Source organism: Alligator mississippiensis, chromosome 2 (assembly GCF_030867095.1).
Source record: "Alligator mississippiensis isolate rAllMis1 chromosome 2, rAllMis1, whole genome shotgun sequence".
Lineage (NCBI taxonomy): Eukaryota > Metazoa > Chordata > Crocodylia > Alligatoridae > Alligator > Alligator mississippiensis.
The window spans coordinates 402,762-428,892 of NC_081825.1; the positions used below are offsets into that span (position 1 = coordinate 402,762).

The window sequence follows — 26,131 nt, forward strand, 5'->3', positions numbered from 1 at the left end:
GAGACCGGTCCTGCCCAGACGAGGCCGAGACGGTGGGCAAGTGCAGTGCAGGGAGACCCTCACCCTGAGGCAGGGCTCAGGACAGCGCGCCCAGGGGCTGCCTGCCGGGCACTTCCCCAGGGCTCAACTTGGGACTGGCCATGTAGCAGGTGCGGCGAGTCCCGAGCAAAGTCAAGGACGCGGCGGGCTGGGACAGCGTGCCAAGGCCCGGGAGACGACGCTGCGAAACAAGGAAGGAATGAAAATCAATGCCATTAGCGTCTGCGCAGCGCTGCAATGCGAGGGGGCTGCGTGTCGGCCGGGGCTGCCGTGGGTGCGCTGGGAGCTGCCCCTGCCCCGGCCCCAGCCCACAGGGCCAGCAGGCAGGACTTGCCGACGGAGCTGGGGACACATCTCCGCTGGCTGCCCCGGCGCCGGCACCAGCCCAGCCAGCACCCGCCCGTGCCTGCAGCCCAGCTCCGAGCGGGGTAGGTGCAGGGCCAGGGCAGCGAGCATTGGGTCGGGGCCAGGGCCAGGGCCAGGGCCAGGGTCAGGGCCAGGCCGGAGCTGCCACAGGCGGGCACTGCGGGAAACCAGCCCCAGGCCCTGCTCCTGGGCCTCGCAGCGGGTTAGCCAGGGGCTGGTGGCACGGGGCGTCCTGGTTTACGGTTCAGGACAGCTCTCCCTTACCGGGGTCCCCTCCCCGGAGGGCTGGCAGGCAGGGCCTGCAGTGGAGGCCGACGCGGGCGGGCGGGCGGGCGCAGGCCTGTGTGCGCCCCGAGAAGATGCCTCGTGCAGCGCCGGCCCCGCGGCGCGGGGTGCTTCCCCGGTGCAGCCCGAGGCCCGAGGCGCAGCGCGCGGCTCCCGGGCCGGGGGCAGCCGGGGGCGGAGAGCCCGACATGCCCGGCTCCCCAGTCATCCCGACACGGCGGCTCCGGCGGGCGCGGAGCGAGCCAGGGCCGGTCGCCCCGCACCCGCGTTCACACGGGCCCGGCGGCGGCTTTCTCACGCACCCCCGGGGCAGGCGGCTCCCAGGCGCGGGCCCGCATCCCGCATCCCGCACCCCGCACCCCGCACCCGCCGATGACAGCGCGGCCCGGCCCCGCCTCCGTCCCGCCTCCCCGCGCTGCGCCCGCCCGCCCGGCGCCCGCGAGCGGAGGAGCATCCCGGCCCCGGCCCCGCCGCATCCCAGGTGAGGCCCGCGGGCCGGGGCGGGGCGGGGCGGGGCGGGTCCGGGGACAGCGTGCGCTCGGGCACCGCACGCTGCTGCGGGGCCGGGCCGGGCCGGGCCGTGCGGTGCGCGGGGCCGGGGTCGGTCGGGCTCGGGCAGGGCCGGGGCCGTGCGCGGGCTCCAGCCCGTCCCCGCGGGGCCGGAGGGGAGCGGGGGTCCGGGGGCTCCGCCCGGCCCGGGGCTGGAGGGCAGCCCGGCTCCCCGTGCCCCGGGCGCGGCTCCGGCCACCTGTTGCGGCGGGCCGGCGGGCGGGCGGCGGGCGAAGCCCCGGGCGGGCGGCCGGAGCTGCTTGCGCGGGACGCGGCTCCGGCAGAGCCGGGCGAGGCGCCCGCGGGGGAGCCCAGGGCCCGGGGTCGCTCCCTGGCGGCGGGCTTTGCCCGGGACAGCCCGAGCCCCGACCCCGGCCGCCCCTTCCCGCCGCCTCAGGCCGCCGGCCACCTCCCGGCGCGTGCCAGCCTCAGCGCCGGCTCCTCCCGCCGGCCGTGCCCCGTCAGGAGACCCGTCCGTGGGCGCTGGCTGGTGTCCCCCCCTCACACCCGCTCCCGGCAGGTCGCCCCCGGCCCTGTGTAGGGCGCGCACCCCGGGGGCTGGGGGCCGCCCGATAATGGGGTCGGTTGCCGTTATCCCCCTGACTTAGCTCTTCGTTTGGGCCCTCCGCCCGTGAGCATCGCCTGCAGGGAGCCTCCAGCCTCCGTGCCCCGGGGCCACACACGTGCCTCCCCAGCTGCAGCCCCGGTGCCTTTCAGATGCAGCACATGCAGAGTGGGGGGAGAGCGCGTCTCCCCCAAGAGCCAGGGCTACCGGCACGTGGCCTCGTGCCTCCATGGGTTGCCAGCAGAGATGCCCTCGGAGCAGCAATGCCCTCCGGAGCTGGGTCTCGGGTTGGGAGCTGCTCTCCTGGATTGTGTGTCAGGTGTGCAAGTGCTGCTGCTCGGGGATGCAGCCCCCTCCGACGCAGGGTTTAGACGGGTGCGGTGTGCTTTGAAATCTGTCGCGTGCACCTGCACGACCAGAGCGCGCCTGAGTGCAGTCTCGCTCAGACGGGCAGTCTGCGAGCAGGGGTTGTCTTCCTCATCAATTATAGATATTCAGCATTACCATTGTGGCAGCACTCGGAAGCCACAAGTAACCAAGTGGGTTTTCTCCCATCTAGAATATGATGCTGCGTCGCCCTGACCTAGTGCGTGTCCTCCCTAGATCACAAGGTGCTTTACCACAGAGGGCCAGGTCTTTGCATCCATTTTCCAGATGGGGCAACTGAGGCCTGGGGGGTAAAATGACTTGCTCAGAGTTGCCCAGCAGATCTGTGGCAGACATGGAGCAGACCCCGGTCTCCACAGCCCCGGCGCGGCGCGGCGCCCCACCTAGTACTGGAGAGTCCTGCTTCATAGCTGAAGCACGTCACCAGGCCTCTGGCGGCAGCAAGCGTCGCACAGGGAGGTGTAACGGCTGAACGGGGCCTGTCTGCTAGGCTGGATCGAGAATCCGCGCACAGGCGGGGACTCGTGCTGTGTTGTTAGACTCCCCTTATCTGAGGAGGGGATTCGGTCCCTAAGGCCTTCTGCATGCACCCTCCCGCAAGCGGTGCAGCCCGCGGGGACAGGAGCGAGCCCGGCACAACGCCGCTGAGGCTGGGGGTGCTCTGGGTCATGTTCATAGGCAGCCGATGTCTTGCACTGTTGCACGGGGACGTGGCGAGCGTGCGGGGCCTGCCCGAGGTGGTCCAGACAGCACATTGTCTCAACAAGTGACGGGCTGGGGTAGCTGTGTTTGGCGGCCAGGGCTGGTCCCTTTCTCAGCGGCCGTGGGGCGCTGCTGGTCGTCGGGGCCTCACCACCCGGCTGCCTGCTCCTGTGGACAATCTGGGCCTGTCACAGAGGGGGCCCGGGCCCAGGAAAGCAGGGAGCTGGAGGAGTCTCGGGGATGAGCCTGGTCTGTGGCTACAAAGAGCTTTTGGGCCATGTGCCGTTTCATTTGTTTGTATTGTCATGCCCTTTTATTAATCCCTGGGGCAGCTGCACCTCGAACACAGCGCCCAGCTCCGGTCCCTGCAGCTCCAGAGGGAGAGAGACGTGGAGACGGTGCAGAGAAGGGCAGGAGGAGGAGGGCCGTGGAGGAGCTTCCACGGGAGAGACGGTGGAGGCCAGGCCTGGGCAGCGCAGCGAGGAGACGCAGGAGGGTTCACAACTCACTACAAGGGGGAGAGAAAGTCTCTAGGGGTTTATAACTGACTGTCTCTCACCAGGCAGGAGCAAGGGGCACAGCACGAAACGAGCAGCCGGCAGTTTAAACCCAGCGCCAGGCAGGTCTGTTTCCCCAGCAGGGCATGAAAGGGGGGATTGTGGCCCCCAGACATGGGGAAGCCGAGATCTTGGCCGGATCCACCAGGGCTCGGACACATGCGTGGAGGAAAGGGGCATCAGTGGCTGTGGGGCAGGGCATGAGGGGACGGGCTCTGCATCAGCCCTGCCTGGACCTCAGTGCTGGGGGCTGCAGGGAGAGAGGAACGGGGAAAGCCCTGCTTGGACCTGGTCACTCTCCCTCCAGCTCCGCTCTCTGCCCCCGTGTGACGCAGGAGACGGGGCAGGACGGACCTGTGGTCTGAGCCGGTCCCTGGCTGTTCCTGTTGTCATATTGCAGTGGGAGCAGGACGTGGTGGAGACGCCCAGAGAACCTGGATGCTCCGGTTCTTCCACCCTGAGCTGAGCCCCGTCTGCCGGAGGGGCTCCTCTGGGCCTGGGGGAGCACGTGTGGTGAATGCAGCCGCCCTTGCCTGGTAGACAGACGGCCTCTGCAAGCTGCAGGGCACGGGAGCGCCCGTCCCACGCCGGGGTCCAGGAAGACCGAGGAAAGCTCCACCTTGAGACAGGAGCACGGTGGTTCAGCTGGTGTCTGCGACACGTAACTTCCTCTCTGTTGTCCCGACAAGGAAAAGGCTTGAAACTGCCCCACTGAGTGCGGCCTGCTTTGCCACCGACTCTTCATGCAACCCTGGGCATGTCACCTAGCTTCTCTGTCTCTCAGTTCCCACATGTAAAATGGGGACATTAGCACTGTCCTACCTTGCAAAAGCTATGAGGACAAATGAACTGGAGCCTGTAAAGCAGTCAGATGCCGTAGCAATGACTCATGCAGGTGAATAATTTGGCTTGAGCAGGTTTCCACTGTCTGTGACCACAGCAAGGCCCCGGCTGGATGTTCCCACCAAGCCAGAGCTGGGAGAGAGCAGGGCACTGAGCCGTGTCCCCTTCGCTGCCTGGAGAGGCCTTGCCCTGAGCCCGGCTCACAGATGTCGAGGGCACAGGCCGTCCTGTCATGCACCAGACGTCTCCAGGAGGCCAAGGTGTTTGCCGATGAGTGAACCGCACACCCGGAGGTGGGGGGGGGGGGGGTGAGCTGCCGCTGTGGGTAGGCACCGGCTGAACCAGGAGGTGCAAGAAGAGGATGTGTGACCACACAGCTGCTGGGGAAGTGTGCAGGAGGGAATCAGGTGCACGCGCAGTCCTAGGATGCAGCTGCAGGAGGTGATAATGCCGCTGGGCTAGGTCTGCACAAGGCCTCAGCTGGAGGCTGTCGGCAGCCCCGGTCGCCCACGTTCAAGTGCGATGAAGTCCAGCTGAGGCAGGTGCGGGGCGGACCAGGGACTGTGTCACGAGGAGAATTGGCTGAATCACCAGCTTGATGGGGGAGCGAAGCACCAGGAGGGAGAAGAGCTGCTGAAGAAGAAAGGCTTGAGAACAAATGGGGTGAAGTGGCTGTGAATAAGTTGAGACTGGAAACAAGGCCCCTGCCCCACATTACATATATTATGCACTTAGTGGGTCAACTGCACAATAAATGTAGACTGGCCACATGTGCAGAGTAATTCTCGCTCCGTTACAATGTCCATGTGGCTATGAAGAGAGGCAGCCAGCTGCAAAGTTAGTGCTTGAACACGTGCAACAGCTTCATGGGTGGTTTCTCCCCAGCTGCCTGCGAACGCGTGGCAGGGCCCTGAGAGGGGTCTAGTCACCAAGGTGGCAAGGTTCGGAGGAGGCCTCCCGGGAGGAGCAGTGGGTACTGCCACCCACACGACTTTTCCGGTGGAGCGCAGTTGGTTTCTGAACAGACTCGGGCGATGTCTTTGCCCCTGGAGCAGGGGGCCGGACTCGGAGACCCAGGACATCCTCCCCAGTCTCATTCCTGCAGCCTGGGAGGGATGAATGGGAAGGTCCGGTGACCGCGTGGCCTCTTCGCCAAGGTAGATCCCCTCGACTCCGCGCTGCGGGCCTGGCTCCGGCATCGCACGGAGCTGGGAGCACCCTCGGGGGCCAGGAGAGGCGATGCTTGTCCTGGGAGGAGTGGCTGCAGGCAGCCAGCAGAGCCTGACGGTGAGTTGCAGGAAAGGTTGCTTTCCTCGCCCATCAGTCTGGTCTCCTGCTGTCGCGTGTCGGGGGGCACTGGTTCTGTTCCCTGAGCCGCCCGCATCTGGGACGCGTGTGCAGGAAATGCCGAAGCCCGCGGAGGGCAGGTGGAGCCAGTCTGACTCTTCCGGGGGCCGGGGTGAGCACGGGGATCTCCGCTGGCTCCTTAAGCCCATTGCGGGTGATGATGACCACAGCTGCGGCGCAGCAGCTCCGCTGGTCCCTGCAGCTGCTCTCGGTCTGCTCGGCTTGCATTCGACAATTCACTAGCTCGGGGTGATGTGTCCCCGTGGTCGATCACCTCACAGCGAAAAATACTGCAGCTTCTGCCCAGCCTCGGGCTGTCCAGCTCCCGCTCCCGCTCCCAGCCTGGGGGTCTTGCCCAACCGACCGCGGGTGCTCGAGCAAGGCACCGGTTCCTCTCCGTGCAGGCTAGGATCGAGTCGCCCACCCCTCTCTTTGCTCCCAGGCAGGTTTCATCCCTCGGTCACTGCTGTGGCTCCTCTGAACACCCCCCGTGTATCAGCATCCTCCCTGAGCCCCGGGCGCGCTGCAGGCACCATCTGCCATCTCGGCTCCTGCAGAAATGACCTTACTCTTGACCGCATTAAGCCTTACGCTGCTGTTTGCGCTCCGCTTGCCAAGTGGTCTGGCTCTCCCCACCACTTCCCAGCCCACAAATCTTTGTGTCCTCCTCCGCCGTTTTGGTGGGGCCAGCAGGCTTCCTCCCAGGACCTCGACACAGATGTTAGCTAGTGTCCCGAGAGCTCCAGTCTAACCACACATCTGGCTGTCGGGCACGGCCTCATGGAGAAGGCAGGGAGCTGCAGAGACCACATCGGATCCAAGCCCTGCCTGAGGCCGGATCAGCCCTGTCCAAACCAGCCCAGACAAACCCCGTGTCCGACCTCTGAGCACAACTACACACGACACAGGATCATTAGGTGACTCCATCTTGAGACCTCTCAGTTTGCCAGCTTTTAATCCACTGACGTGTGCTGTGTCGATCTTGCATTGTTCTCATTTCTTCATCAAAATGTCACGCGGTAGCAAGGCAAATGCCTCGCTGGAGCCGTGCACATCCGTGCAATTGCCTCCGTCAGCCACGCTTGTAATCTCATCGGGACGGGCGCTGAGTCAGCTGGACCAGCTGTTTTCCATAAAGCTCTGGTGACCGGCATGAACGGCACGACCCTCCCCTAACTCGTATTAATCAAATCCTGCATCAGCCGTTGCAGTATTGCTCAGCATCCGTTGCCCTCAGGCAGACGGTCCCATAATCTCCTGGCCCGGGTGTTGACTCCCTTTTGGATCAGAGGCTCGCTGAGCCTGGCTGTGCTTTCTGCCCTGGGGCCCGTGCCTGCGGGGCTCAGGGCTTGGAGCCTGCCCGAGCCCCGGCCGGCTTAGAGCTCTCCAATGCACGTCTCCCTTCGCAGAATTACAAGGTCGGGTTGGAAGGGGCCGCAAAGGCCCCTGGCCCAGCCCTTGCACCGCTGCTCCCCATCCGTCCCAGGTGGATGCATCCTCAGCCTCTTCCTGAAGTCCTCCGGTGCAGGGGAGTTGCAGCTGCCCAGAGCAGCCCGTTCCCTCGTCCCGCAGCCCTCGCCATCCCCTGAGACCGGAGCTGTGGCTGCAGCCCAGTGCCTAGCGAGCGGCCCTCTGCAGTGAAAGGACCGTCTCTAGGGCAGCCTCTCAACTACTCGAAAACCCTGAGTCTCCTCTTCAATCCCTTGAAGCATACCCAGGTGCTTCCGCCTTTCCAAGCGCCTGCATTGCAATGCAACCCCATATCCTCTCCATCGCTCACCTCTGCGCCTGCTCCTGTCTCTCTACATCCTTCTTAAAGGACCTGCCCCAGGCTTGGGAAGAGGAAGAGGCCCCAGCAAGAGAGCCAGCGCCTGCCCACGTGGCTTCCCAGCTGCCTCTGTGAAGGGGCACGAGTTGGGACCTGCTCCTTGTGCACGTGGCAATGGAGCGGGCTGCCCAGGGCCGCCTCCTGCCTCCTACCCCGTCCACCAGCAAGATGCAGTGTGGCCCACGTGGTTTTCTGGATTCAGTTGTATGTATGGAGATGTTTTGGGGAAGCAAGAGCCAAAGCTGCTGGAGGCACTGGGGTGCCTGCTGGAAAATGGAGAGCGAGCGGGCTGAGCGGACGGGGCTCCTTTGCACTGCAAGTTAGACGAAGACGTAGCCGGTGAGCACATCCCTGCACCGCTCTGCCCGTGATCCTTGGTCCTGGCCCGGTTACGGCACCCACGCTCTGCCCATGCCCCAGCGCTGATCCTTGTCTGCCACCCCCACAGCCAGGCTCCTGGTAGGGGAACTGTGCGCCGTGCCTCCTTTTGACGGCTCTTGTGACTCGGGTCACGCCAGCCACCAAGGACAGACGGGCAGTCTGCAAGAGGGAGCAGTGGTGCTCTCCCGGCTGGGGCTCAGGCCGCACCCCGGCCCCGGCTCAGCACCGTGCCCCCCGGCCCTGGCGGGCCCTCGCGGCTGGAGTCCGGTGCTTGTAGGACACTTCTCCTGCGGGAGCAGCCACCCCCCGAGCCACGCTGCTGGTGCTGCCTGGCGCTGCCCTGCCCGGGGAGGGAGGCTGCTCCTCGTTGCACCGGGAATTAAAGGATGCCCAAAGCTGTCCTCTCTCCTATGCACTGGGTTTGTTCCCTGCTCCTGCTCTCTTCAGTCTTCCCCACACCCTGCCGTGCCGTGCCGTGCCGTGCGGGTGCCCGGGCTGGGCGATCTCCAGGGCCAGGGCCGCTTTGTGTGGGGCACCTGGCACAAAAGCCCTGGCCCGCGTTGCTGTGGGGGCTACCGCAGTGCAGGCGAGAAACCCCAGGGAGCCCCGGCTCTCCCCAGCAGACTCCCGGGCAGAGGAGGAAGCCGTTCCCAGGCTGGCGGTTCGGCTCCTGCCTCGTGGAGCGCCCTCGCTCCGCGGGCACCTGCCCTGCTGACGGCAGCCCCCGGCCTTTGAGGATGCAGCAGAGGCCTCGGTCTCCCGGCTTCCTCGCTCAGCACCGGGCGCGGGCAAGAGACTCACCAGCTGCTTCTGCTGGAGTCTCGGCAGGCTGCCGTCAGCCCTGGGAGACGGGTTCCCCCGGCGCCCCGGCACGGCCGCTCAGCTGCACCCTATTCTCTGGGTGCATGGGGCTGCACCACAGCCTGCTTTCAGGAGGTCTGACCCCGAGCTGGGGCTTGTCTAGCACGTCCATCCCGGCCTCCCCGGCACAGGCGGCCTCAGATCTTCCGGAGAGCAATGCAGGCGCAGGGCCCGGTGCACAGCCTCCACGCCTGGGGCGATGCCTCCCCACGGCCAGGCCCCACTGGCACCAGGCAGGTCTGTTCCCCCGTGGGGCATGAAGCGGGGGATCGTGGCCTCCAGATGTGGGGGAAGCTGAGAGCTCGGCCGAATTCACCAGGGCTTGGAGATGTGCTGGGTGGAAAGGGGCATCAGTGGCTCTGGGGCAGGGAGTGAGGGGCACGGGCTCAGCATCAGCCTGCCCGGACCTCATTGTGGGGGGCTGCAGGGGAGAGGAACGGGGGAAACCCTGCTTGGACCCAGTTGCTCTCCCTCCAGCTCTGCTCTCTGCCCCCGTGCGACACAGGACACGGGGCAGGACGGACCCCGGGTCCTCCCCAGCCCAGGGCAGCCCTGCCACCCTTGTGCCCGGCGCGGCACGCGGCACGGTGGGGCTGAGTGGGGTAGCGGTGCGTGTTGATGCTAGCGGGGCTTCCTCCCCCGTTCCTGGTGCGCAGGAGGCAGCGGAGATCAAAGCTTGTCTCTTGTGATCTTGCCGCACCGAGGGAGGGTCTGAAGGAGGCCGGGGCCGGGGCCAAGCGCGGGGACTTTCCTGCTCGAGGCACTCACGGCCTCTCTGTCTGTCTCCGCAGGGCCTGCACTCGCCGGGAGCGCCGGGGCCGTGAGCGGGGCCTGGACCCGCTGCCCTGCTGCCCCCATGGGACCCTGCTCGGGGGGCGACTGAACCGGCGAGGGCCGCCAGCGCGATGGGCTCCCGGTGTCCCCGGCCGGGCGCGGGGCCGGGCAGGGCCGTCGGCACTCGGGCGCGCCGCCGGGGGCTCTCGAGGGGCCGGGGGCCACATGCTGGGGGCGCCCCCACCACGCCCGCGCCTCGGCAGCACGGCTGAGGCCCCGGGCCCCTCGTGCCGCACCGCCGGGCCAGGACAGGCTCCGTGCCCCAGCTTCCCGAGCCGCGGGGCCGCCGGGCCCGGGAGCAGCGCCCGGAGCCTGAGGGAGGCCGGCCGGCCGGCCGCGGCACCATGGTCAGCAAGGAGGCCAAGGCCTGCCTGGGTGCGAGCGGCGAGGGCAGCCAGGAGAAAGCCATGACGGTGCGCTCGGTGCTGCTGCGCCGCGACTCGCCCGACGCCGAGAGCCGCCTCCAGCGCCGGCGCCACCGCACGCAGCAGGTGCGCTTCAAGGACCTGGTGGACAGCGGCACCACGGGGGAGACCAGCCCGCCGCCACCGCCCACCGCGCCCCACACCCCATGTGCCTCCCCGCCACCGCCACCGCCCGGGGGCTGCCCCGTGCCTCCGGCGGCTCACTGTGCCTCGGGCCCCCGGCAGAGCTGGCCCCGGGCCGCGGCCGGCTCGCTCACGCTGCCCCGCCAGGGCTGCACGAGCACGGCCATCCAGACCTCCCCCCGCCTCCACAAGCCCCCGCCGCCACTGCCGCCGGGCACCCACGCCCGCAGCCGCAGCGCCTGCGACCTGGCCGGGGAGCCCCGCCGCGGCCCCGGGGGGCTCGGCGCCGGCAGGGAGCCGCCCCCGCAGGCCCCCACCAGCCTTTCCGCACACAACCACCTCCCGGCCTCGCCGCCCGCCCAGCACGCCAGCAGACAGGGGCCGCCCGGCCCCCCGCCACACGCCACTTTGTGCCACGGGCCGGCCGCGCCTCCCAGGGCTCCCTGCCCGCCGTGCCCCGGGGCCGGCCGGGGCCCCGCTGCCAACGATACCTCCCAGCCCCGGAGCTGCAGCCCCAGCCCCGAGCTCTGCTCCGCTCGGGCCCCTGGCGCCGCCACGCGCTGCGGGAGCCCCCCGGGCAGCCATGGCGCCCCGCGCCCCCCGCCCACGGGGAAGTGGCCTCCATGCTGCGCGGAGCAGAGCTCGCCCCCACGGGACCCTCTGCCCCAGCCCGCGGCGCTCCTGCGCGGCCACACACTCGGCCAGCCAGCTCAGGGCTCCTCCCAAAGACCCCCCGCGCCCCCCCAGCCCTGGGGGAGCCCCGACCGGCCCCCTCCGCCCTACAGCCCCGGCACAGCCCGGCCGCCCGCTGCGCCGGACCAGACACCAGCCGCCCTCAGCCATCAGGGTCCCAGCAGCCCCCCGCCCGCGCCCCCCAGCCACAGCCTCTACAGCTGCCTGAGAGCCCCGCAGCCGGACGGGGGCCCGACGAAACTGGAGGGGCTCCAGCAGTGCGACGCCCGCCCCGGCCAGGGGGCACCGCCGTCCCGGCAGACCCCCGGGGCTCCCCGGGCGGACGAGCCCTGTCTGACGGCCGAGCAGTCGGAGACGCTGCGCCAGGTGCAGGACCTGCTGCAGCTGGTGGCCGCAGCCAAGGGGCAAGTGAGTTTGTCCAAGGGGGACGAGCACTTCCTAACATCTCAGGGACGCGCGGGCGTCGGGGCCCGGGCGCTGGGGCCTGGGGACATGGGGGATCTGCGGTCGCAGCTGCAGTCCCTGGAGGGGGTCCTGGAGACCAGCCAACAAACCATCAAGGTGCTGCTGGACGTCATCCAGGACCTGGAGAAGAAGGAGGCCCAGCGCGACGGGTGAGCAGACGGGCAGCGCGGTGGCTGGGTGGGGGGTGCTGGCACGGCCCCGGGGCTGACCGGCCGGGGTCAGATGTCCTTCCAGCAAGACCCCGTCCCCCTTGAAACAGCCCCAGCCCCAGCCCCAGACACGACCGCCCCGAGGCTGCCCATTGCCCCAGACCCTGCTTTCCATGCACTTGCCCGAGCCCTGAGCCCTGACCCCGTGCCAGCCTGTGGGAAGCCGCCCAGCTCAGACCCGGGCTGCAGCTGTCTCGCTGCCCATGTCGCAGCCGAGCATCCACTATCCCGACGCACGCACGGGGAGAAACGGGGGCCAGGACCCTCCTTCCCAAGCCCACAGCACCGAAGTGACAGCTAATGGGGAGAGGGAGAGAAGAGCTGCCCCGGGGAAGGACTGCCACGCGGGCCCCAATCCGGGCCCTAGACCTGCTGATCAGCCCTGACGGGAGCAGGGAGTTTGTCCGGACGTCTCCAGCAGCTCCTGCCAGGAGCAGCACGGGGTGTCCCAGCCCGTCCCCCAGCGCAGGGCCAAGGTCAAGGCCGAGGCCAGGCCAGGATGGCTTGCGGCCCCAGGGAGGGGACGACGCAGGCAGTCCCAGCCCGCCCAGGGAGCTCCCCTTCCCCTCCGCTGCATGAAGCTGGAGGCAGGATTGTGATGATTCAAGCAAACGATTCCACGAGCTTAATCTGCATATATGCTAATAGATGCAGGCAGACCTTCACTCGGGGGCTACGCCTTGTAAGTCATGCCGTGGGGTGGCTGTGCAGAGGTCAGGCGGGTTTGTCTGGGCTGCTTTCGACGGGCTGATCCTGCCTCAGGCAGGGCTTGGACTGGACGCGACCTTTGCGGGTCCCCGCCAGCCCCCCGGCTCCGGGGCTGTCACAGACGCGTGTAGCTGACAAGACACTTGGGTTTTTTAAAGGCCTCTGCCAAGGCGGTTGCAGGGAGGAGCTCGTTGTGGGCTGAGAGGTAACATTGGTCCTGCAGCAGTCACTGGCCAAGAGCATCGCAGGGAAGCGAAGAGCATCACGGGGCAGGAAGGCAGAAGGGTAACGAGCAAGGGAGCGACGAGCTTCTGTCCTGGGACCTCGGCGCTTCTTCCCTGGCAGAGCAGGGCAGCCGCGGGAGAGATGCCAGGGGTGTCCCCCCCCACCTTCTCCCCTTCCTGCTCCATGTGTCAGGGGGTTTAAGCCCCCCCCAGAGGTGCTGGTGCTGCTGCAGCCCAGGCTGGGGATGGGGCTGGGCTGTGCCAATGCTCCTGCTGCACCGACCCCGCAGGGTCCTGGTGGAGGGTCTTGCCCCCACGCTCACGCTCAGCCCCACGCTGCACTGGGGCAGGAAGGGATTGCCCCCCTGCTCAGACTGGTCTGGACTGGGGGGTTTCCCCTTCCTCTGCAGGGGGGCACGGCCCGGGCCTGGGCTCTCTGCAATGTCCACGACCCCCTGGCAGCAGCGGGACACTGGCAACCGCAACCCCCCTGCTTTCCCGGGGGCAGGGGTGATGCCTGGGGATGTGTCAGGGCGACTGTGCCGTGTGGCTCAGGGGTCGGACATGGGGTTTGTCTGAGCTGGTTTGGACAGGGCTGACCCTGCCTCAGGCAGGGCTGGGGCTGGATGTGACCCCAGCCCCACAGGTCCCTGCCAGCCCCGCAGCTCTGGGGCTCGGGGGTTTAATGTGTCTGGTGGCAATCCTGGAGGGACGGAGGCACGCTTGCAGAGGCTGCTGAGATGAGTCGAGTGTGTAGACGTGCGAGGAGCTCCATGGGGACATGTCCCAGCGAGGGCACGGTCAGCAGGACGGGATCCAGTGACAAGGGACCAAACAAGGCCGATGCAGGGGAGAACCGTGAACCTCTCGAGCGTCGTGCTGCATCTGACGGCACCGTGTCTGCTCGGAAAGGCACCTGCTTGCACTGTCTGCAGCTCAGTTAGGACCTCGCTTCAGCAAACAGCTCGGGTCGCATAAGCAAGCAAGGGATGGGACAGGACAGCAAAGAGTAGGGAAACTATTGTGCGGTTGTTATATAAGTGCCTGGCGGGGCCTCCGCTGCGCAGCTCTGCTTGCGCTGGCAGATCACACGGGAGGAAGGCTGGGGGAGTCTGCAGCACACGCCAGACGAGACAAAGGAACAGCAAACGCAGCGCCTCAAACCTGCATCCGTGATGTGCAGGGAAAACCTACGCCGTCCCGGGGGAGTTGGATCCGGGCCCTGCTGCCCTTAGCAAAACGGATCTGGAGTCTCTGCACGTTGCAGGTGGAAAGAGGCTAGCCCGGGGGACCGCTCCCGGCGATTCGAGGCGAGACCTCGACCTGGGACGCAGACTACGCGATCGTGACCCGATGGCATTTCTGTGCAAACAGAACAGCTCTGTTGCTGCTCAAACGGGCTCAGTTTCCTGCAGCTGAATGCAGTCGTGAGCACAATTGACTTGACAGGACAGAGCACTGACTTTTATTTTTGCCAGCAGGGGCTGAGATGATGGACATGTAGGTGTTCGACGCGTTGTGGGTGACAGCCCTCTTCCCGCGGGCAGCTAGGGCTGTCAGGCTTCCATGTACTCGCGCCTCTGAGACAGGAAACCATTAAACAAAAACATGGGAGCAGCGTTTGGGAACCAGGAATGATCTGTTAGGTGCCCACAAAAACCAAAACTCCCCAATTCTGCAATTGCCAAAGGAGGCTTCTGACATCTGGGTCAAAGGAGGATGTGAAACAACACATAGAAAGAGGAAAAACAGGGAAGTTGACAGTGAAAACTGGTGGTTAGGAGATGCAGGGAATTGATATGGGAAGCTGACAGCATAAATGAGCAGGGCTAAGGCGATGGGCATGAATTCTTTAACTGTCTCGAGAACAAAGCAAATCCTGACCGTGTTTCAGGTCCGAGACAAGATAAAGGAAATAAAACCGTGATGCAGAAAAAGCAGAAGTGTTTCTCCTGTGGGAAAGAGGCAAGATGAAGTTTCCATGTCTTGCAGTGAGAGAGAGATGTTTCCTCTCCCATCAGAGCAAGGCAGGTCTTGCACTCATTGCTAAACGCTGCTTACGCGCTCCGGATCGGGCAGCCTGTGCCAGGGAGTTAAATAGCTGGGCCTAAAACATAGCCCAAAAGGCTCAGCCTAAAACATCATTGTAAACACGGACGTGTCGGCACAGGGGTATCTTACTGTGGCAGAAATGCCACCGTGGGTGCCCCTCTCCAGAGACCCGTCTCAGCCAGCCTGGGAGGCTGGTGTTTCATTCCTCAGGGTGGGGATCTCCCACCTGGTCTACATGACAAAGGCCTGGCGCCTGGGAGGCGATGCTCTGGTCTCCTGGGCAGGGGGGAAAGACCCGGCCCTGCGCGGGCCCAGGTAGCCAGGGATGCGGGGGAGATTGGTCGGTTTGTGGCCAGCACTGGCAGCTTCGATTGGACCGGGCTGCTGAGGTCAGAGAGGTGATTTAAGGGCTCGGTCCAAGAAGAAGCGCGGTCAGCCATTAGCCATGCGGTCATCCAGGTGAATCTGAGCCTGGCTCTCTCCTCATCACCGCATGCTCCAAGAGTGCCCTGCCTCCAGAGGAAACTCCAACCACCTCTGGACGATGAGAGTGAGTAAGCTACTAGTGATCCGATTAGATATTTAGTTTCAGTAACTCAGATGCGTTTAAACGGCTATCTCAGCCACCCTGGTTTGCTCTATGGGGTTCCTTTGATATTTCTATGATATTGCTCTACCTTTTACCCTGTTTCCGCCCTACCCCCTGTAATCAATAAAGTTCTCCTTGTGACCGGTGTGGGAGACTTATTGAGGGGTGGGTCTAAATTATGCCGAGGAGGCCCCTTAGGTCTGTGGACTAAGGGAGACTTTCCTAATAAGCCCCTGACTTGGGAAGTGCCCCAAGTGCCTGTATTGGGTCTAGGACCCATTGGACGATCAGGCCTGCGTTCTCCAAGGTGCGCAGAGCCAGAAGTGAGTCCAGAGCCTTGGATGGTGGCAGCGGGACCCCAGGCTAGCGGGGGTGCTCCAGGGAAGGGGTCGGCCGGACGGGAGGCACCCCAGGGAGGCACTCGGAGCCTGGACAGCGGTCGGGCGCAGGGGGGTGGGCGGCTCAACGCAGGAGCGCCCCCGACTGGCCCGCCACACTTACCACGGTCCGGCAGGGGCCTGGTCTTGGCTCTGCGCCATTCAGTGTCTTTACCAATGACCTGGAGCACGATATAAAACCCTCTCTGGTGAATGCACGGCTGGCAGGGCAGGGCAGGGACAGTGATGACGGGCGCGGGGCAGCCCAGGTCTGCAGCCTGACCGGAGCGCCTGGGAGCACGGGCACGTCTCATGACAGGAGCTTGAGAGAGACCGCGGGGGCACGTGGCACAGGGCGCGTGGCAGGGCTGGCCTTGCTCCCCGCAGCCTGCGGTGCCCTGCGACTCCTTGTCCTGGACGTGCCGCACGCGCGAGGAGTGCTTGGGGGCTGTGTCGAGTAGGCAGCTGCGCCCGCGGAGGAGGATTGTGCATGGAGCAGCAGGGAGCTGATACTGCCTCTGTGGGGCCGCCGGGTGCTGGAAGGTGCACAGCTGGTGGGAACGCGCCCGGTGCAGACAGCACCCCGTAGAGAGCCGGGGGGGCCAAGCCCGCCTGTGCCAGACCACGGCCATCCCTGGTGCTGGGGCTGGATGAGGGTGGCCGAGCTCTTGCACCTGGGCCGGCCCTGCAGACAGGAGTGGTCTGGGCAGGTCCCGCTCCCAGCCGCTGCCTCTTTCTGTGCACACGTCCGGACCCTGCTACGGGCTCCCTTTTCCTCTGTGCTGTGGGAAAGGCGGCCCGGTCCCTGCGAGACGGCCGAGGGGCAGCTCATGCCCTGATGCCGGTGCCATGGTCGTGGTCGTGGGAACCCGCACGCAGCACTGGGCGGCTTCTGCTCCTGCCTCCTGGGCCGCAGCCCTGGGGGCGCGCGTAGCCGGCTCTGCATAGTCCCAGCCCCGCCTGGCCAGGCGCTGAAAACATCCCGTCCCCGGGGCAGGGCAAGCAGCCCGCCCCAGCCCCGGGAGGTGGCACCCCCAGGGGCTTCCCGTGCACCCACCCCTGCCCTGGTGACACGTGGGTCAGCACCCAGGCAGGTGCAGGCAAAGACCTGGGGATGCCGGGCGGGTAGCGGCTGCCGCGGCTCTATCTCATGGACTTTCTGCTCTGCCGCAGGCGACGCTCCTACCGGACGGGGCAGGACATCGCCAACTGCGGGACCTGCCGAGACTGCGCCTGCATCATCTACAGGTAGGTGCTGCCGCCTCCACCACGCGCCACGTCTGGGGCTGGGCTTTTGTACCCGTGTCCGTGCTGCGGGATCCCAAATAGATCAGCGGCCCTGGGCAGGTGCGTGGGTCCTCTGACCTGGCAGGCTTTTTGCACAGGGTCTGGGCTGTCTGGGCCCCCCAAGTGGGGGACTGAACATGTGGGGGCCCCTGACCGCCCCCAGCACCTCCAGGGTAGCAGGGTCTCCGGCCTTTCCAGTGGCCCTGCTCTGAGCCCCTATGGCCTCTTGCACTCGGTGCACGCGTACGCAGACCCCCCCGCACCCAACGTGCACACGCTTACTGCTGAGAGCCAGTCCCCCAGAGCGGCCCAGGCGGGTCCCTGGCACGCGGCCGGGTGTCTGCATGAAGACCGGCTCCAGCCATGACCGTGCATTGCAGCGCTGGTGTCGGCTGCCCCCCAAGCCACTCGTGTGCGGGCAGAGCCTGGGGCTGGCCAGCCAGCCCTGTCGCACACCGGGCGAGTGGCTTGCCTGCAGCTGGCCACAGAGACGTGGCCTGCGTCTGTTCATGCCTCGGGTCCTGCAGCTGGGGCTGGGTCCCAGCAGGCCAGCACGAGCCCCAGGGGTTTCAGCCAGCCCAGCACATAGAGGCCTCTTGTGCCCTGGGCATCAGGCGCCAGGGCTGGGCAGGGGCTCAAGGGAGCTGGCGCTGCTCGGGCGTCTGCAGCTGCTGGAAGGCCGCCCCGTCCCGCAGGCCAGGCAGGCTGGCTCTGCTCCCCAAGAGCATGGGTTCATCGATGCTCGGGTCGGAAGGGACCTCAGCAGATCATCGAGTCCGACCCCTGCCTGGGCAGGAAAGAGCGCCGGGGTCAGACGACCCCAGACAGATGCCTATCCAGCCTCCTCCTGAAGACCCCAGGGCAGGGGAGAGCACTCCCTCCCTTGGGAGCCCGTTCCAGATTTTGGCCAACCCTACCGTGAAGAAGTTTTTCCTGATATCCAGCCTAAATCTGCTCTCTGTCAGTTTGTGACCATTGCTCCTTGTTACCCCAAGACGAGGTCCCCCTGACAAGCCACAAAATCCCCTCTCGGCCTTCTCCTGCGGAGGCTGAAGAGGTCCAGGTCCCTCCGTTTCTCCCTGTCGGGCTTGTCCTGTAAGCCCCTGACCATATGAATGGCCTCTTGACCTTCTTGAGTCTATCCACATCCTTCTTGAAATGCGACACCCAGAACTGGACGCAGCCTTCACCTGCGGTCTGACCAGTGCCGCATAGAGGGGAAGTATCGCTTCTTTGGATCTATTCGTCGTGAATCTGCTGATGCATGACAAAGTGCGGTTAGCTTCGCTGGTGATTTCATCGCACTGACGACTCGCGTTCATCCTGGAGTCCTCTACGAGGGAGAGGGATGGGCTGTCAGTGCAGTCCAGGGGAGGGAGATCCCCTGCCCTCCATCAGTGCTGACCTCCTGAAGGAGCACCTTGAGAGGCTGGACACCTTCAAGTCAGCCGGCCCTGATGGTTTACACCCTAGGTACTCAAGGAGCTGGCGAGCATCATAGCTCAGCCCCTGGCACGGACCTTCGAGAGCTCCTGGCGCTCGGGTGTAGTGCCTGGAGACTGGAAGAAGGTCAACGTGGTGCCTGTCTTCAAGAAAGGAAGGAAAGTGGATCCAGCAAACTACAGCCCCATCACCCTGACCTCTATCCCGGGGAAGGTCTTGGAAAAGTTTATTAAAGAGGCCATCCTTAATGGACTGGCCAATGGCAACATCCTGAGGGATAGCCAGCACGGGTTTGTTGCGGGTAGGTCTTGCTTGACCAACGCCATTTCCTTCTACGACCAGGTGACCTATCACCTGGACAAGGGGGAAGAGATTGATGTCATATATCTTGACTTCAAAAAAGCCTTCGATCTGGTTTCCCATGATCACCTCTTGGCGAAACTGGCCAATTGTCGCCTTGGGTCCTCCACGATCCACTGGCTGGGAACTGGCTCCGTGGTCGGACCCGGAGGGCGGTGGTTGATGGAAGTCACTCATCGTGGTGCCCTGTGACCAGTGGGGTCCCCCAGGGCTCTGTCCTTGGACCCATGTTCAACATCTTCATTAATGATGTGGACACTGGAGTCAGAAGCGGACTGGCCAAGTTCGCCGATGACACCAAACTTTGGGGCAAAGCATCCACACCTGAGGACAGGCGGGCGATCCAGGCTGACCTGGACAGGCTCAGCAAATCAAAGGACGAGAACCTGATGGTGTTCAACGCCGATAAATGCAAGGTTCTCCACCTTGGGAGGAAAAACCTGCAGCATCCTTATAGGCTCGGCAGTGCTATGTTGGTTAGCACTATGGAAGAAAGAGACTTGGGGGTCATCATTGACCACAAGATGAACATGAGCCTGCAATGTGATGCTGCAGCTAGTAAAGCGACCAAAACGCTGGCTTGCATCCATAGATGCTTCTCAAGCAAATCCCGAGACGTCATTCTCCCCTTGTACTCGGCCTTAGCGAGGCCGCAGCTGGAGTACTGCGTCCAGTTTTGGGCTCCACAATTCAAAAAGGATGTGGAGAAGCTTGAGAGAGTCCAGAGAAGAGCCACGCACATGATCAGAGGTCAGGGAAGCAGACCCTACGATGACAGGCTGAGAGCCCTGGGGCTCTTTAGCCTGGAAAAGCGCAGGCTCAGGGGTGATCTGATGGCCACCTACAAGTTTATCAGGGGTGACCACCAGTATGTGGGGGAATGTTTGTTCCCCAGAGCGCCCCAAGGGATGACAAGGTCGAACGGTCATAAACTCCTGCAAGACCGTTTCAGGCTGGACATAAGGAAGAATTTCTTTACTGTCCGAGCCCCCAAGGTCTGGATCAGCCTGCCACCGGAGGTGGTTCAAGCACCTATTTTGAACACTTTCAAGAGTAAATTGGATGCTTATCTTGCTGGGATCCTATGACCCCAGCTGACTTCCTGCCCTTCGGGCGGGGGGCTGGACTCGATGATCTTCCAGGTCCCTTCCAGCCCTAATGTCTATGAAGTCTATGACTCTGAGATCCCCCTGTGCACCCGCGTGTCATCCTGTCCTCGCCAATACCCCTCTCGCTTCATGGCAGTGCCCGAAGGAGGGCATGGGGCGTGTGGCAGTGCCTGGGTCTTTCTATCCCTCTTCCTCTGGCCTCTGCGCAGAGGCACTGCAGGAGGACCCAGCCCGGTGCACGGGTAGCCGCAGCCCTCTGGGGCCGCAGCGGGAGAGGAGAGCATGGGCCAGCTCTCCCAAGCAGCGCAGCAGGGATGGCAGGGCCTCTGCACGCCGGAATCTATGAATCCAGATTGAATCACAGGAAGCTGTAGGCTTTCCGAATCGATTCGGAACAGATTTGGAGATTTGGCCATAGGGTATAAAGAGGAATCAATGAAATATCTATAACTTTGTTGTCTTTTGGCTGATTCAGATGAAACTTGCCGGGATGGTAGCCTCTGCTGGGAGCATGATGCTTGCCAAATTTCAAGGTGATAGGTGCAGGGGTTTGGGGACACCGCACCCCAAAGTCCTGAGAGCAAAATTCGTATCACGTGTGTGTGTGAAGCTACAGCGGGTGAAAGTTGCAGGGCCGGCGGCTCTCGCTGAGGTCTCGAAGCCTGCCAGGTTTCAAGGAGATGGGTGCAGGGGTTTGGGGGAAACTGCACCTCAAGCTGCGGACAAGCACAGCTCGCCGTCGGGTCAGCGCAGCGACCTCCCCAAAGGCAGACGGGCTGTTGGCTACACCCGTCGGGACGCAGGGACGAGCTGCTACGCAGGGTCTGGCTGCAAAGCAGAGGGATCAAGGGGCAAGATGCACACGGGCGCAGGGCACTGGGTGACATCGGAAACGGGCCTCACTTGCACAAGGGATTGCAAGGCTGCCGGGGGCACGGGCCCCCCTCAAAACAGAGGGTCCAGGCGCACTGCGATGACGGCCTGGCGTTCGGACGGAGCTGGGAGTGCGAGGGCGGTGCGCGGGATAGCAAGCACCCACACGAGAGTGGGCTGCTGGTAGCCAGGGGCTTTGACCTTGCAGCAAAGGGGGACCGACGACGCTGGAGGCTGAACCAGGCCGACCGCGACCAAACAAGGGACCCGCGCTACAGCGAGGGCCATAAACCTCGGCGTCGCTCGCTAAGGGGGGCGGTGAGCTCTGCAGCTCTCACCTGCCTCTCTTGCCCTCGGGCTGGGTGCGATGCCGGGGGTCAGGCCGTGATGCTGGCACCCGTGGCAGTGCCGTGCAGGGCTGGCACACCGAGGCGGGCTGAGGGCTGGGAAGGGGGCTGCCAGCAGCGCCGCGGGATGGGGATGGGGATGGGGATGGGGCCGAGCGTCTGCTGCCTTCCCTGCCTGGTGCGCAGCGTCCCTCGGTCTCGGCTCCGGCGAGGCTCTCGGCAGGTGTGATGAGAGCGCCGTGTGAGGAGTGACAGCCCCTTGCCCAGTGTCACGTCCCGACACGGCCCTTCAGCCCGTGCTGCTTCGCCGCCGCGGCAGGCACCGGCTTCCCCTCGGCTGGCGTGTGGGGCCTGGGCGGCTGCGCCCAGCCTGGTGCATGGGGGGGACACCTCTCTCCATTTCCCCCTTTCCCCAGATCTCATCCCGTGCACCACAGAGAAGTCACCCAGCCCCGGGCAGGGGCAGAGGAGTGGCCCCGCTCCTGTCTGTCCTGCGAGGGCGGGGGCCGGCCCGCTGGCCTCTGGGAGGAGGTACCCGGGTGCGTCCTGCTGCGTGTCCAGGCATCCCCGGGTGTCTCGGTGTGTGTGCACCGGGCACTGGCTGCCGGTGTCCAGCTTCCTCCGTGTGCACGTGCATGGCCCTGGCTTGTCATGACCTGTGTCTTCTCCGGGGTCGGGGTTGCCCTGCCCCTTTGCGGAGCCGACAGCGAGCAAGGCTTCCCCGCATGCACGTGTGCGTGGACAAGTGTCGGCTGCCTGCTCTGTGCGTGTCCCACCATGAGGGAGTAAGGGGCTCTCTCGGGGTGCCTGCATGCATGTGCGGGCCCCCCGCCCTGCCCTGACACACAGGCATCTCTCCCGCAGCCCGTCGCATGCCTGCTGCGCTGCGTGCATGTCTCTCCTCATTGTATCTGTGTCTCTGGCTCCGTGCGTGTCTGCAGCAGAGCTAACAGCAGCCCCCCCACCGCGTCGCTCGTGGGGGATTTCAGTGCTAATCGGGACTGACGAGCCTGTCTCTGCGTGGCGCTGTGTCTGGGAAGAGATGTCACATCTGGAGGAGGCGGGTTGGTGCATTTGTCAGCTCTCGCTCCGGACTCCCTCTGGGCTTCGCGGCCGTCCACGTGCCGTGCCAAGTCTTCTGGTGGGACGCAGCGGCACGAGGAGACGGACACATGGGGTGCGTCGTGCCCGGGCCCCCTGCTCCCCCATTTCTGTGCTGCTGGGTGGCTGCCAGGCTGTACGCTGGGGCAGCAGAGAACGGTGCCGCCCGGGTTGACGGAGATCGGTGCGACCCGTGGGTTCCCTGCCGGCTCTGCCCACGGCTCAGCTGTGGGGCAAGGGGCACCTGGATGCTCAAGGTCCCAGAGCCCCTTGCTGAGCAAAGCCTCCTTGTGCTGTCATTTCCCTTGCAGCAGTGACTGAAATCAGGCTCCGTTCTGCACAGACGCAGGGAGACAGCACTGCCGTGACCTGCTTACAGTCGAAGTAGAGCAGGCAGACAGAGCCGTGGGGACAATAATCCTCATCGCAAGCGAGGGCTGAGGCCAAGAGAGGAAATTACTTCCCTGAGGCCGCCCAGAAGGCCAGGGGCACAGCACTGGTCTCCTGCATCTCCGGCCATGCAGCCACACCTGGTCCAGCTCTGACCAGCTGAGCGCTGGGGGCGCATCTCCAGGACGGCATCTCCGTGCCCCTTTTGTGAGGGCACAGGGCGTGCAAACCCCCGAGGCCACGTGGGCAGGTGCCCCCCCGTGCCACAGGCACCGAGCCTCAAGGCCACGGCAGAGACCTGCTGTGCCCAGGTGCCTTGCCCAGACCCCCGCACACGCCAGCTCTCCCACGGGCAGGGCCGCCATGTTCACAGCGCTGCCCTTGGGCCGTGCACTCTGCCGCTCGGTGGAGCTGGCCTGGCCCCGTGCCCACGTGGCAACGCTGCTTCTGGTCGGGGATCCCTGCACAGCTCCGTCTTGCACCACGCAGGAGTGCCCCGAACTCAGGCTTTGCCCGCGGGACTCTTGCTGAAGCGAGCTGACTTCTGCGGTGCCTCTGGCCCACAGCGGTTGGAGAGCAGGCATCCAAAAGTGCACTCCTTTGAAACAAAGCCTGAGAGAGAGCCCGAGGCTGCATGGTGGAGCTGGTCGCTGGAGGTCCCCAGTGCCGCAGTGACGTGGGTGCCAGCGCGTTCCCACTGCAGCAGTCGCGCAGTGGGAACGTGCGACTGCTGGCGGGACCCGCAGCAGTCCCGCGCGCTGGCGGGACTGCCGCGTGGCCTGGCGTCCTGTCCCGCCAGGCCACGCGGCTCATCGCCTGCCAAGAGCCGCGCAGAGGCAGGGTTGACGGGGGGGTTGGCCACAGTCGAACTCCAGCCTCCTCCGCGCCGCTGCGGCCCAGGGCAGTGCCGTTGTGTCGGGCTCCGCAGGGATGCCCGGTGCGAATGGGCAGTCTGAGGCAGGCGAGTCTCTGGGGAGCAGGGTCTGGCGCCGGAGCAGGTGGCTTCTCTCCGTCTTTGCTGACAAGTACCGTTTTGCTCGGCTGAATGAACAGGGGTGTCAAGGCCAAGGGCATCCGATCTGGGGAGACTGAGCTTAGGGGAAAGGAGCCGCTTGGCTGCTGGTGTCAGCCACAGCCCCTCGTGCAAGCAATGCTGCCCTTGCCTGAAGCAGCTGGCACCGGCCCTGGCGGAGACACGGCCCCGGGCGACCTGCACAGCTGGCTCAGCGCTGCTGGCCCTTGACCGGCTGCTTTTCCTGCAGGCTTCAGTGCCCGAGGAAAGGAGCCAGGGGAAGGATTCAATGCAGGGTCCAGGCCTGCCGGCCCTTCTCCGAGCCAGGCTTTCATGCACCCACCATCTTTCTCTGCATGCTCCCTGCCTGGGGGGAGCCAAGTCAATAGAGATGGTCAGGAAAGTCAGAGGAGCAAGGGAGCTCCTGTTCGCTGCTCTGTGACTAGCAAGGGCCCAAGGCACAGGCCGCTGCATCCCTCTGCGGCCCTGGACAGAGCAGTCCACTGGTAGGCAGCCCACGGGGTCCTAGCCAGAGCCACGGTGTGACCGTACGTGGGGAGAGCTGCCCCGGTGCTGGGAACGCTGGTCCGTGCTCCGCAGGCAGCTGTGCTTCGAGCACCGGTCGGCAAAGCCCCTTGTGCCGGTCCAGCCCCTCGCACACGGGTGCTGCCCGTGCGCATCGAGGCCCGTCCCTAAGGGCCGCGGGGAGGGAGCTGCTTCAGGAAGCAGGCTCTGTGCGGGCAGACCCACGTGGGCAGAGGGCAGCTGGCAGGAGGGACGTTGCAGGCCAAGAGCTGCCTGTCCAGCTTCCTCCCCGCCTGGCACGCGCCTGGACGACGGCTGTGCTCCAGGCCCCACTAACCCGGTCTCCTTTCCCCCGGTGCACAGCGTGGAGCACGATTTCCGGCAGCAGGAAGGCCGTTTCCAGCGGGTGCTGAGCAGCATCGAGAGCGAGTCCGGCCCGAGCTCCCCGACCGCGGCGCGAGCTGCCACGCCAAGCCGGCAGGAGCCGTCTCCGGTGCCAAAGCTGCCTACAAAAGTGGACTCCAAAAAATCCAGGCGCAAGTGCTTCTGGTTCCTGTGATGTAAGGTGCTGCCCGCGACGGGACGCAGACACGCACTGCCCGGCGGCGGGACGGGCCCCGCTGTCCCCGGGACTGTCCACTGCTGACACCACAAGCACTCTCTTCTCCTTGCTCTCCCTCTCTTCGAGGCCAGGGTTTGGGTAGCACCAGCTTTTCTATTTCTAACTCTCTCGGGTTCCCTTACTGACACCCCTTGTGTAAATAGGGGGGGCGGGCAATGCTGTATTTCATGAGAAATCAATAAACTCCAGGGAGACGCTATTTTTGTTACCCCTGCCCTGGCCAGCGTGCTTTTGTTCCCGGGAAGACCTGTGGGGCATGCAGGGGGTCGCTGGAGACGACAGCCTATCCCCGCTGCACGGCCATCGCTGCCGTCACGGTAGATGCTGCGGAAGCTGCCGGAGTCTTGTCTACACTAGGGCTCCTGCCCGTGCATCTCAAGTGCAGCCAGTGCCTTCTCTAGCGTTAGCACAACTCCCGTCCATGAGCCTCCAGTGACAGGTTCAGCTCCTTCGTGCCTTCGCCCCTCCTCCGGCCAGGACCCTGCGGGGTTGGTGCAGCAGGAGCATTGGCACAGCCCAGCCCCAGCCCCATACCCATCCTGGGCTGCAGCAGCGCCAGCGCCTCTACGGGGGCTTACATTTCAGTTTATTCCCAAGAACATGGGAGACTTCAGTCCCTCCCAGGCTCAGACGTGAGTGGAGTTGAACTCAGCTGCGATCCCGTGCCAGTGACCCCGGCTGCTGAGCAGCGAGGAGGGACCTGAACACCTTAGAGACGCCGCGGGGAACACCCCTGCCCCGCAGGGCTCGCGGTGGTGACCCAGTAAGCCTCTCCCATCACAGACTTGCTGGTGCCTCTGGCTATGCCCTCACCCCTCTCCGCACACAAAGCACCGGGGCTGCCCTTGCAGGCGCCGAGCCCAGGGAGCGAGGGGCCGTGCCTGGGAACAGCTCTGACCATGCAGCCAGACACGGGACATGGCAGCTCTCCTGTGTGGGCTTAGGAGAAACCTGGGCACTCAGAGAGAAACAGCAGGGAAGAGACAGGCAGGACCTTCTCCACCTCCAGCTTCTGACACCGTCAGAGATGTCTGGCCCTCCCCGTGCTACACGTTCCCGTGCACACGGTGCCACGCGCTAGTGGGGTCCCAGCCCCTATGCAGCCACATGACATGGCACCCAAGCCCGGCACAGGCCAGGTCAAGGGGCGTCGGGGCGTCATAGATGGGCCGTGGCAGCTCCCAGCGGCTCGGGGCCGTCGCGGGGTGAGACCCTCCGAGTGCAGCGCTGCTGTGCGCGCCCAAGGAGGATGGCCCTGTGCCTCGAGGCACCGGTCCCAAAGGGGAAGCAGATCCAAGGCTCCTGGTCCCCAGGGCCCACGGAGCCTGGAGCTACAGGGAGAAGTGCCAGCAAAATGGACCCGTGCGGGGTCAGCTCTGCCACGAGCGCCCGTCTGAGCCCCGGCCAGCTCGGCTCACGTGGAAGCTTTGCTCGCTTGTGCCCGAATGGAAGCCCCGTGGCCTTGAGGCATTTGGTCGGGTCTCCCGGGGGCGGTGGGGGCCGAGGCTGGGAGCTCCCTGCTGCAGGATGCACTGACTCATTACAGCGCGAGAGCAATTAGCAGCTCCAGTACTCCAGCCGCTGCCTGGCTGCCCATGAGGGGGGAGATTTGCTCATGGTTTAATGAGGGGCCCAGATCAGCGGGGGCTGGAG

At 65.1% G+C, this 26,131-nt stretch overlaps 2 protein-coding genes across 2 annotated transcripts in view; one reads left to right on the forward strand and one right to left on the reverse strand.

The window, feature by feature from the left end:
- LOC102574301 (dedicator of cytokinesis protein 2) overlaps positions 1 to 26,131 on the reverse strand; it is a 107,599-nt gene that overhangs the window by 15,711 nt on the left and 65,757 nt on the right. The window lies entirely within an intron of this gene.
- On the forward strand, positions 1,120 to 24,686 carry LOC109281022 (basic proline-rich protein). Its single transcript, XM_059721248.1, has 4 exons — positions 1,120 to 1,171; positions 9,502 to 11,399; positions 16,583 to 16,657; positions 24,220 to 24,686. Exons 2-4 carry the CDS (start codon positions 9,889 to 9,891, stop codon positions 24,413 to 24,415), a joined length of 1,782 nt encoding a protein of 593 aa, XP_059577231.1. The 5' UTR covers positions 1,120 to 1,171; positions 9,502 to 9,888; the 3' UTR covers positions 24,416 to 24,686.

Bases quoted from the DNA above. Each gene is read 5' to 3' on its own strand.
- LOC109281022 (XM_059721248.1), top strand. From the start codon at position 9,889: ATGGTCAGCAAGGAGGCCAAGGCCTGCCTGGGTGCGAGCGGCGAGGGC. The intron at 11,400-16,582 runs GTGAGCAGACGG...GCTCTGCCGCAG, and splicing joins AAGGAGGCCCAGCGCGACGG to GCGACGCTCCTACCGGACGG. The intron at 16,658-24,219 runs GTAGGTGCTGCC...CCCGGTGCACAG, and splicing joins TGCGCCTGCATCATCTACAG to CGTGGAGCACGATTTCCGGC.